This window comes from Pangasianodon hypophthalmus, chromosome 14 (assembly GCF_027358585.1).
Source record: "Pangasianodon hypophthalmus isolate fPanHyp1 chromosome 14, fPanHyp1.pri, whole genome shotgun sequence".
Classification (NCBI taxonomy): Eukaryota; Metazoa; Chordata; class Actinopteri; order Siluriformes; family Pangasiidae; genus Pangasianodon; species Pangasianodon hypophthalmus.
This window is the reverse complement of record NC_069723.1, coordinates 14,078,098-14,090,937: the sequence shown is the minus strand read 5'-3', so window position 1 is coordinate 14,090,937 and position 12,840 is coordinate 14,078,098. Positions and strand designations below refer to the sequence as shown.

Below are 12,840 nucleotides of genomic sequence, written 5' to 3'. Positions count from 1 at the left end.
TCTTTCCGTAACATCGCACTAAATCATGGACAATGAATAACTAAAGCATAAAGAATTTACAATATTGTATTACAATAGTGTACTCATTGTAATATTATTATTACATTATATTATTATTTCAGGAGATCAGGTTTTCACAAGGGCAGTTTTCACGTTTAAGTTAATATATAAAATGTGTGAATATTTGGTTTAATTTTTGCATTTTCTCCTCAAATGCCATTGACAAACATTCAATGCCATTTTAGTCAAATTGACTAAAAATAAACATGACGAAATATTGACTACATTTAAAGGATATTTTGTCAGAAGACAAAAATTATGACTAAAAACAGTGTGAAAAATAACACTAGAACTGGCCTGAGTTAAATCTTCTGATTTTATAATTTTATGCACTTTAGTTTAAAAACAAATGCTCTTTGTTAACAGCCAGGTTTGTTCTTTGCAATAAACAATATAACACAGCACTGTTTGGTTTGTAGTTATTCATTCCGCCTCTGTTTAAAAATCAGGGGCTGGAATCACGAAACATAAAATTGTTAAGAATGTTCTTTTTGTTTTTTCTTCTTAAGACAAAATTTAAGAAAAACTCAAATGCTTGAAAAGAATGTTCATAAAAATAATCGTAAATAACTTCTTATAGTTATATATCCACACTGGACTTGACACCTGTCAACGCTATAGCTCCGACAGAACCTTCTCCTCAAATGCATGTTAAATTGTAGATGGTGATCCACCACCTGTCCTCTTCTGCTCCCTTGACCTTTCTGCTCCTTGTTTTTTTTAACTGTAGACTTTAAGTCTGGCCATTTCTTTTTCACCCCAGCCACATCCCTAACAGAGTTGGCCACAGCTGAAACAGCCTCTGCTACCCTTTCCCAAGCATGCCGCTTACTTTGTGTTGTAATACAATTATCCAGCCTCCCAAGGAGAAGTTTCTTTCTTGCACTAATTTCCATGATAAGTACCTCCAGCTCCTGCCTACTTCAGTTTTTGTTTCTTTTCTTCTTTTCTGTGTCAAATTAGCCAAATGGTTCCCACTTTCCAGCAATTAAATTCTCCTATGACAGTTAATGTTGGTTAATGTTGTTAAATGAACACATCACATGCCCTTTACATTTGAATAAATGATTGGGAGGTGATTGCTACTTTAAAAAAAAAAGGATAATAAATTGATACATTTAAGTACAATACATTTACAGTATTGAATTTGCTGTAGCTATTACACTACTGTCATTGTATTCTTAAGAAAATCATTAAGATAAAAGAAAATATTTGAGAACTTCTTAAGAATTTTTCAAGAATTGCATTTAGGAACATTCTTATGAACTTCTTAGAATTTACCTTAAGAACTTTCTTAACTTCTTTCTTAAGAAGATTTTCATGAATCCTGCCCCTGGTGTTTTTTTGACATTCCAATTTTAATGTCTGAATGTTCTTAAGAATTAAAAGTTCCTTGCTGTTTGAAAGGGTGTACTTGCATTATTATGCTATTATATTATCATTGTATCAGTGGCATAAAATTGTCTTAAAATGACAATAATATAGTTTATCACAATTATCTATCGTGACGGGCCTAGATTTGAGCTAAGAGGTCAGATCATAGAGGGCATCAGAGATCCTTCTCCTAGGAGAGAGGTTTTCAAATACATATGAAACAACCCTGAATCCTCTATGATCGATGTGCAAGAGGAGGCTTATCTGTAGTTTCTAGAAGAGTCCTCAGCAAAAGCAAAAACTGTAAAGTTGAAAAGTAATAGTAGTAGTACTCAAGCACAGTGTTCAGCTCTTAAGGTGCATGAACCAAAGACGGTCACTCTAGATGATGTCCTTAAAGTAGTAGTAGAGCAAAGCCAAGTCACAACCAAGGTACACAGAGAACAGACAGCTAATCTGTTTCAAGTGTGAGGTCCCGGGGCATATAGCAAAGTGTTGCCCACAGAAACGAGGTAAAGAAATGTAAAGCCAGTTTCCTCTAGCTCACAGGGAAACGAGACCCCCAAGTTTTTGTGAGTCAAGCAATTCAGGGGAACCCCATAGACTCAGATAATGTACAGCACTCCCATGAACCATTAATTGCAGTGCACTGTGGGAACATGTCCAGTAGTTGAACTTGAGATTGGTGGTGTTACTACTCCTTGCTTGTTGGATACTGGTAGTTATGTGAATACTATTATTGAACAATTCTTCTGAAAGTACTTAAATGAAGAAGATGAGGACATGTTGCCCACTACTTACTGGCTTAACAGCTGCAAACAGCCTTCATATTCCATACCTTGGATATCTAGATTTGGAGGGTAAGGCGCTGGGCCTAAAGAAATTCACTTAGTTGATGAAAAGCCGGTTGCACAACCTTACCACCGGATTCTGCTCAACCAGTACCGTGAAGCACATCTCCAAGCTGTAAAGGAAAACAGTAGTGCCTACGCATCTCCTATAGTGCTGTTAAGATAAGCGAATAGCAATATAAGACTGTGTGCAGATTACCGGAGGTTAAATCATAACACCAAAAAGGATGCTTTTCCTCCAGCCCACATCTGTGAAAGTTTCGATAACCTGCGGGGAGTGCAGTACTTTTCAACCATAGACCTAGCAAGTGGCTGCCCCAGGTATTTGTAGAAGAGAGTGACAGGCATAAGACTGCCTCTGCAAAACTGTTTGGTCTATATGAATTCCTTCAGATGCCATTTGGGGTTTGAAATGGGCCCACAACTTTTCAAATGCTAATGCAAGCCACAATAAATGACTAAGTCTTCCAAATTATGCTTGTGTACCTGGATGATATTTTGGTGCATTCCCAGACATTTTACAAACACTTAGAGATGCTTGAAGTTGTGTTTAAGCGAGACAGGCATCAAAATAAAGTTAGAGAAGTGTCATTTCCTCCAATCAGAGGTAACGTTCATATGACACTACCAGAGGTATAGGCACAGATCATGAGAAGGTCTTGGCAGTTAAGCCAGTACTATCTACCATAAAAGATTTCAGGTAATTTCTGGGCTTTTGCAGTTATTACAGGCAAATCATTTGAGGCTTCTCAAAAATTCCTAGCCCACTGCATGATGTAGTGAATTTGTGGAAACTTAGGAAGCCCTAGTAAAACCAATCAATTTTTAAGTCAAGTGTGGACTGAAGAATGTCAAACAGCCTTTGACTCACTTAAAGAAAAGTTAACCAGTGCACCCATCTTAGGCTTTGCTAATTTTACATAGCCCTTTGTAGTGGAGACCGATGTAAGCAGTAACAGGCTTGGAGCCATTGTGTATCAGCAGCAAGGAGATACCAAGAATGTCACCGTGTATGCAAGCAGGCGAGTGAAGAATGCAGAAAAGAATGACAGTAATAATAGTTCTACAGTTCAACAAAAGTTCCATGGTTACTTACTGGATTCCAAATTCACTGAAATCACAGACAACAATCCATTATGACATTTGAAAACAGGCAAGTTTTGAGCAATTAAGCAGAGATGGTTTGCACAGTTGTGAGTATTTGATTTCGACACCAATGTCAAGTATTTGATGGTTGTGTGGGAGTCTGTAGTCTGATTAATTGGGGCATGGCTCTTGACCCAGTGCTGGTAATAATAGCTTCGAAGCTGTGAAGTCAGGCAGATCTGAGCCCTTAAGCTGGTTTGTGAGATGTTAGTGGTCTGAATCAAGGCAACACACCAACCTTGCTGGGTTATTCTGAGGTCCTGCATGCTTTGCAGGAGCAGGATCCTGTGCTGGGTGTATTCAGACACCTGTGGGGTAAAAACGGGAAGCCTAATGGGAAAGAGCATAAATTGCTGCCGGGAACTTAAGAGGTTATTGTATTTGGTAGTTCATGATGAGTAACTGGGGGAATTTTTCCAGCTTCTGTTTCCTAGCAGCATGAAGATGCAAGTATTGGAGTGTGTCCATGATTCTGTGGTCCTTCAAGGTGTAGAATGTACCCTTGTTGCGAAGCAGATTCTTTTGGGTGGGAATGAATGAAGATTTGGCAAGGTGGATTAGAGTGTTAGCACTGTGTTTTGACTAGGATGCCACAGCCCATCCACCCATAAAATCCTTTTTTGCTTCTAGGACTGCTTGAAGTTATTGCTGTAGACTTCACAGTGCTTGAGCATTCAATTGATGGTCATGAGAATGTCTTGGTAGTCGCAGATATTTTCACCAAATTCACTCAAGCATTTGCAACTCATGGTCAAAAGGCAGATACCACTGGTAAGGTACTCCTTAGGGAATGTTTTTTGAAATATGGTGTTCCAGTGCGACTGCTTTAATAGAACATTACACGATCTATTACCCACATTACCACCAGAAAAGAAGCACAGATGGCCGTTTACCTAAACTAGTGTATGCTAAAAATGTGTTGACCCCCCCACTTGCTGGTGGATGCTTTGCTGGTGCAGGAACAGCCTGTTGACAAGAACCATGACTGGTTAGCTGTACACCAAAGGCACCTGAGTGATGCTCATGCCAGAGCAAAAGAGTACTCAGAACTGAAGGCGGGTGAACACATTGCCTTACAAAAGGACAAAATTTATTGTCCTAAGATTGAAGTTGGTGCCCTGGTTTACCTAAGGAACAGACCATTTGGCAGTAGCAAAATACAGGATTCTTGAAAGCCAATTGTCTACTGAGTCATGGAGATATTGGACAACACTTACACAGTGGAACCTGTGGAAGGAGGGCCTACCAGAAGAGTGAACAGAGTAGACATTAGACCATGTGTGAGTCCTCCTGTTCCACTCCCTCCAAGGACACTTCATACTCCTTTAACACGGCCTAGTCTCCAGTATCAGGATCCAATTAAGAAGAATCAGAGGATGGTGTGGTATTGACTGAAAACATGCTGCTGAGGTTACCATGGTTACCATGGTAGTTACCATGGATGTCCATCCAGGGGAGATTTGTAATGCACGCTGAACAGGAAGCACAGGATTTTGACCCTACTCCTGAAGGTATACTTCTGGAATGTCTGAGACTTCTGGGACTGCCACTGTGGAGCCATTGGCCAATGATCTAGAGCCATTTTTGAGTCCTCTAATGGCTGCTCCCCACAGAAGTAGAAGAATAAATGCAGGACAGCATTCTAATCCTCATCATGCACCTAAGTCAGCCCTGGACGCAGCCACTATAAGCCCTGCAGCAGTTTCAAAGATTCTGGCTAGCTTAAGTACCATGCTCTTCCGAGAATCAGTCAAAGAGGTTAAGCATACCTTTGTACTAAATGAGTAATCGAGGATGCTTACACCTACATAGGGGAGAAATATTACCAAGTGATAATTAGATATCATTAGTTGGGCCTACACAAAGCTGATAGCACAAATAGGGTTTGGTTCCTTTATGACCAGCAGGTGGCGCCATCATGCAGATAGGGAGCAGAGCAAGTGCTAATGCAAAAAAACTAGAAAAAACTTCTCTAGGGTGGACTGCTGTCTGTAAGCTGTATGTAAGAGGTGAATAATCTTGAATTATGCTCATGTAAACATGATAATACTTTTCTGTAGATGCAGTTTTAGGTCATTTTGGCTGTTGTGCATATCGTCACATGGACAATTCCTCATCAGTCTAGAAGGTTAGTCTGATTTACTTTTAGCTAACCACAAGGCAGCTGTTTCATGTTTTGTATTTAATTTAATGATAGTAATAGGGTTTATAGTAAAAGGAGTGTAAAATAATTAAGTATTGTCAATAGAAGGTGAATATTTTTGTTTTTGTTTGTTTAGCTGTTGTGAGTGTGTGGAGTTAAGTTCCTTGCCCATGAGTCTAGCCCATGTGTGTTTTGGACTTTAACACATATGTGCAAATGGAGTATAGATACAACAGACAGATAATTTTGAGAGATGAATTTTATTTGTGAGGCTGCACAGAGTAGAGTTGGTGGCATTTGTAATGTTTGTGTTTATTTCTAAAATAGCCACTACCATATTATTTGTACTGTATTTTCAGATTTTTTTTTATATTGCATATATACGAGTGTGTGAGAAAAGAAAGCTTTGGTTAAATTTGTTACAGTGGAAAAATTTTGTTTCTTTGTTTTAGTTATTTACTATATTTTGATTTATACCTTGATATCCTCTTACTGCATAAGACATCTGACTCAGCTAGAGAATAAACTGACCCATTGGAGCATAATTTGTTGTCCTGTGTATATCTTCCCAGACTACGTAAAAGTCAAACATTCCTTAATTTCAGTTAATTTCAAATATTATAAACAGCTGCTAAGTAGATGTTATGTCTAAAATCCTTACATCGGGTAATCATATTAAGGGGCCTTGGTGGCTAATATAAAAAGTGCTGATAAGCATGATGCCAAGGGGGTCAAGGTCACAGTAAAATCAAATGTCTGAAATAGTTTTTATGCAATAGCTTTCTTCCTGTTTGAAGAATTTTTTGAGGGTCTTTGAGGCATATAAATTAGTAACACAAAGATCTAGACTTGTAGGCGGCAGAGGCATCACGATTGAGGACTTTGGTATCGAGTTCTATTTCTTGTATTTAGTTATATTTTTGATTAGATTGTCTAAAACTGTTAAAAAATTGCCATTTGGGGATTCCATGGATTACTTTTTTCAGTCCTGAAAGAAAATCTCAGTGTAGTGATAGTTATTATTTTCCATTCCTCTAATACATTTCTACATACATTTCTAGCAAACAGAACGGTTTTAAATTAACACTAGTAAGTTGCTTTTCTGGGTGTCCAGTAGCAACAGAGTACTTTATGCATTTAAAGAGACAATGGAGATAGAGGAATATCATTAAACATACAGTGTATATAACATAACAGTTATATAGAAAATCAAATTATCTGCAACATTCTGGAACTAGGGCAATTGCCAGGTTTTAGCCTGTTTACATATTTTATGTGTATAACATTTTAGACAGACAGACAAAAAAAAAGATTTCCCCTGATAATATTGAATTCTACATTTACATATAAATTAGGTTAAATTGTATTACCATTTTTGTTATTTTTAGTTTCAATTCAAAGATCTCAAGTGCTAGATAAATCTAGCACTTGTATTATGCCATTCATGCCAGATTTTGATCACATGGGTGATTGTGTTCATGGCAGACGAATGTTCTGGCATGGTTCCCCTCTACTCCCCACTGATATATGTGACAATCTGTGAAAACGCATCAGATTATATTAAGAATAAGAATATTACTTAAAATATCTACATTAAAAAGAAAGCATAAACGATTTTCACCAAAAATGATGTGCACGTGTTTTTATTTGGGATTACTTAGCCTTGGCTGTCTGTCTGCAAAGATAATGTTTGGTAAGGAACTATTTTAACAAATGCAGTGGTAAATGCAGTCAGTATGCCTAAAACCTTGCTAGCTAAAAGTGTATTTCTCATGATTTGTTTTTGGATATTTAAATGCCATAGTGAAATGGACACAAGACTAATCAATTCAGATTGTAATCAGATATTGGTGGTCAAAATGTCCACAATACTTCCACGCCATCACAGAAAAGAGTGCCTACACACTCTCTATAGATGACACATTAAAATGTTTAAATGAATTAATAAAAAGAGATTAATAAGAAATTTTGTCAACAACAGTTCTGACTGAATTAATCAGTGATTATTTCCTCATCAATGTAAGACAGAGCTCAGTTGAGTGAAGAGCTGATGATAAGGATTTTGTATATCAAATGCTGCAAGTGAGTTTTACCTCAGGTGATGAGACAGTGCCTGATGTGGATTATGCTGATAATCAAAGGGATAACTCTTTTCTCATTGTAAACTTATAATTTTGCAGTAATGTTTTTACAAAAGTAGATTATGTAATAAGTGTAGGGGAAACTTTGTTCAGTGGAATTTCAATAAAATCTTTAAAATCTTTGCGTTATTTTGGAGGAAACCAGATTGAGTTAATGGAAATGTAGAATGGAACTATACTTCATTAAGGAAAACCTGTACTTTTGAGAAATATACATTATATATTAGAAAATATTAAATTTGCACCATTTGAAGAGGCCACCACACGTATCAGCTATGTTGCAAAGCTTTACATCTATGGCGGTACATTTTTAAAAGCCCTTGTCGTATCTGGGTTAGTTTAAATCCATACATTATTGGGTTTAGGAGAGGAGGCACAACAAGAAACTCAATACCTAAGATGTTACGCAGAGCTTGCAGTCCCTGGCTTCTGCCATAACGAGCATACATGACGTCAAAGAGCAGGGCAATAGTGAAGTTTGTGAGTGCTATTAAATGGGGAAGGCATGTCTGCATGAATTTTGCCCACTGTGTCCTGGACCTTAAAGAAGCTCTGATAATACAAATATATGACACAATGATGAACACAGCTTGAGATACATGAGAGAATATTAGAAAGTACCCATACACATTGTTCACAGTCACATCTGTGCAAGACAGCTTAACAACTTCCCAGTTAGAACAGTAAAGCTTGTCAATGACATTGCCACATAATGGGAGTTGGGCAGTGAACAAAATTCCAACAGTGGACTCTAGTAAGGAGCAGAGCCAAATTAAAATTAATAATTTTAAACCCTTCTGAAGTGTCATAATGGAATGATACTCCAAAGGCTTACAAATGGATACATATCTGTCATATGACATGACTGTTAAACATGTGTATTCACAGAAAACATAAGAATAAATTATGTTAACTTGTGAGAGGCAACCTATATATGAGGTAAAATGATATTCTGATAAAAGGTCAGCAAGGATCTTTGGATAGAAAGCAGAAGCCCCAAGTATTCCATTAACAAACAAATTGCATATAAATATATACATAGGTTCATGAAGTGTTTTGTCAAGAATGACTGTAATAGCTAGTGTCAAATTTATAAACAGAGTCATACTATAGACAATTAGACCAAATGCGAAGTAAATATTTTTGTTTGTCCTTGTGTCATTCAGTCCATGAAGCACAAACATGAACTCTCCAGAGGAATTTTCCATTACTTCTTTTCAGTATATGTGGAGACAAAAACAGCAAGCTTTTAAAAGTCATTTAAGCATAGTTCCCAGAAAATAATTGAAAAAAGAATCCTCTGAATGGTTTACAACTTCTTGTGCAAATGTCTATGCAAAGTTTAAAGGGTTCACCTAATGGTCACTGATTGGGAATTGCAAGTTATATTGTCTCTCCTTTAGTAAGAGTCGCTGATTCTCTAGCTTATATATACAGTTATTTTTAAGTGAGGCATTTGCTGTTTACAAATGAGCAAGTTGGAAGTCTCCCAGAAGGCAGAGATTGCCATGGGTGATTCGATCTGGGACCACTTTCATCAATGGCCTTAGCAAATGACTAAGTTATCCTTGTGATGAATACAGTGCAGATCCATGCACTAATTTAAATTCAGTCCAAGGTCAGACCGTTTAATGCTTTTAATGCTCAGAGATACAAAAACCCAAAAGCTACATCTCATGACCTCTGTAAGCACTTCACATGGTTGTGTTCATGACAGCACAATTAGAAAAAGATTGTACAAGTATGTCCTTCATGGGAGGGTGGCTAAGAAAAATCCCCTTCTCTCCAAAAAGAACATGGCAGCATGACTTAGGTTTGCAAAATTGCATCTGAACCAACCAAAAAAGTTCTAGAACAATATCCTTTGGACTGATGAGACCATGGTGGAGATATTTGGTTGGTCACCATGCACAGCGTCATGTTTGGCGAAAACCAAACACAGCATATCACCACAAACCCCTCATACCAACTGTTTCATATTGAAATCTGTTGTCTTTTTTATTGTCACCTGAGGTGATTTGTTTCCAGAAGTTGGTGAAGACCACACTATTGTTATTTAGGCTCTGATAAAAAAAAAATCATAGAATTGAATCAGCCATAACATCAAAACCACTGACAAGTGAAGTAAATCTCATTACAATGGCACCTACAATGGTCAAGGGGTGGGATACATTAGTGTCAAGTTATGTATGTTTTTGCTCTTGCCCAAACTTGAAAAACAGCCTGATCAGTACTGAAGGACTGCAAGGGACAACTCAAATCCTTTTATCTTCTTTTATTTAGGAGCGGCAGGTTTTAGCAGTAGGATTAGTTAGGATTCAATAGGTTGATAACCTTAAAAACCACAATACAAACATTGAATTATTAAATGAATATTTTTAAACTAAACAGCCATTATTATAAGTACTGCAATTAAATTAAACAATTTCAAAAACAACTCAAAATTGGAGATAGCAAAAATGAAAAAATTGCAGATTAAGTATAATACTTCATTATATATAACATGTACAAACAACTTAAACAACTGCTGACCACCACTGCCGAAAGTGCCTACAGTGGGCATGTGAGCATCAGGACTGGACCAGGGAGCAATGGAAAAAGGTGGCCAGGTCTCTTGAATCACATTTTCTTTTACAGCATGTTGGCAGGGTGCATGTGCATTGCTTATCTGGGGAAGAGATGCCACCAGGATGCGCTATGGGTAGAAGGCAAGCTGGAGGAGGCAGTGTGATGCTCTGGGCAATGTTCTATGGTATTCTCTAATGGCAGTGGCCTCTTTCAGCAGGATATTGCGCCCAGCCACACTGCAAAAATTGTTCAGGAATGGTTTGAGGAACATGACAAAGAGTTCACAGTGTTCACTTGGCCTCCAAATTCCCCAGATCTCAATCCGATCAAGCATCCAGTAGACTGTGCGGTGTGAGTTTAGAGACTGCTGTGTTTTTGTTTTCATGGAGACGTGGCTCAGCAACAGAGTTCCGGACGCTGCCATTCAGCTACACGGGCTTGCCTCATTTTGAGCCGACAGAAATGCAGCTCTGTGTGGTAACACTCGAGTGGTGGCTTAAGTGTTTACAGCAACACGGAATGGTACAAGGACTCAGTGCTAGTTTCTAGTTACTGCTCATTGCTGGTGAAGTGTGTGACTGCTAGATGCAGACCATTTTATTTACCATGGGAATTCACCACTGTCCTTATAGTTGGAGTGTACACTCCCCCCAGTGCTGATGCTAAGGAGGCACTCTGTGAACTGTATGGGGCTATTATCGAACTGCAGAATGACTGTTTATTGTAGCCAGGGATTTCAACCATGCGAATCGGTCAGTGCTCCCTAAATTCCATCAGCATGTGGACTTTGCTAGAGGGGCTATTTTTACACAAAAATCCTGGCTGCATACCGGGCAGAGCCCTGCTCCCACCTCGGATACTCAGACCACATCTCTTTTATGCTAATCCCTGCATACAGACCACTCATCAGACGCTCCAAACCGGTTCTGAAGCAGGTGGAAACCTGGCCAGCAGGAGCTATCTCTGCTCTTCCAGAGTGTTTTGAGCACACTGACCGGCACATGTTCAGGGAAGCTGCAACCAATAGCGACTTGACCAACTTGGAGGAATACATGGCATCAGTTTTCAAGACCATCACCACACTCTCCAAATAGAAGCTGTGGATGACTGCGGAGGTGCATGCAGGGCTGGGGACCCGAGACTCCACCTTCAGAGCAGGAGACAAGGCAAACTGTCCTGGGCCATCAGAGCAGCAAAACATGCACAAGCCCAGAAAATCCACAGCCACTTCAAGGACAGTGGCGACACCTGGCACATGTGGCAGGGCATCCAGGCCGTCACCAACTACAGGACCTGCCTGTGACAATGATGCCTCCCATCTAGATGCGCTGAACAATTTCTATGCTCGGTTTGAGGCGCAGAATGACATGGCAGTAAGGAAGACCACAACTCATCCCAACGACCAGGTACTGTGTCTAACCACGGCTGTTGTGAGGAAAACTCTATGCAGAGTCAACCCATGGAAGGCTGCTGGACCAGACAGCATTCCTGGCAGAGTGCTCAGAGGATGTGCAGACCAGCTGGTGGATGTTTTCACTGTTTTCATCTTCAACGTCTCTCTGAGCGGCACCATCATTCCAAGGCCATCACCCTCGTCCCGAAGAAGTCTTTAGTGTCCTGCCACAATAACTACCATCCTGTTGCATTCACACCCATCATCATGAAGTGCTTCAAGAGGCTCGTCCTGAGGCATGTCAAGACCCTGTTGCCCCCTCACTGGACCCCCCCGCAATTCACATATCATCCCAACTGCTCAACAAATGACGCCATTGCCACCACCCTCCATCTGGCCCTCACCCACCTGGACAAAAAGGACATGTACATTCGAATGCTGTTCATAGACTTCAGTACAGTATACAAAACAATCATTCTTCAGCACCTGATTGGAAAGATGAACCTACTGGGCCTGAACACCTCCCTCTGCAACTGGATCCTGGACTTCGTGACTGGGAGACCTCAGTCAGGCTAGATCAGGAGCAGCATTCAATTCAATTCAATTCATTTTTATTTGTATAGCGCTTTTTTACAAAGGTCACTGTCTCAAAGCAGCTTTACACAAACAAAAGTAAAGTGAAGTGTGTGTGTGTGACGTCTCTGATGAGCAAGCAGGGCGACGGTGGCTAGGAAAAACTCCCTGAGATGGTGATAGGAAGAAACCTTGAGAGGAACCAGACTCAACAGAGAACCCATCCTCATATGGGTTTACACTGTAGTGCGCGTGTGTGTGTACAATGTGTGTTGGTGTAGTCCATGGAAAACAGCTGAAGCGTCTTCGTGGCAGTATGAAGCATTGCCGGTGGACAGGTCCAGAGTGAAGGGGGGGAGGTCTGGATTACCAGCAGCTCAGGAGTGAGCTGGGGCCCCGCAGGGCTGTGCGCTCAGTCCACTGCTGTTCTCTCTGCTGACTCACGACTGCAGCAATGCACAGCTTGAATCACATCATCAAGTTTGCTGATGACACGACCGTGGTGGGTCTCATCAGCAAGAATGAGGAGTCAGCATACAGGTGCAGTGACTAACGGACTGGTGCAGAGCCAGCAACCTGTCTCTAAACATG

General features: G+C 39.8%; 1 protein-coding gene across 1 annotated transcript; it reads right to left on the bottom strand.

Moving 5' to 3' along the window:
- Positions 1-7,984: 7,984 nt before the first annotated feature.
- On the bottom strand, positions 7,985-9,089 carry LOC113539076 (olfactory receptor 142-like). The gene has a single exon (XM_026934633.2). The coding sequence runs from the start codon at positions 8,921-8,923 to the stop codon at positions 7,985-7,987; it is 939 nt and encodes a 312-aa protein (XP_026790434.1). The 5' UTR covers positions 8,924-9,089.
- Positions 9,090-12,840: the final 3,751 nt, after the last annotated feature.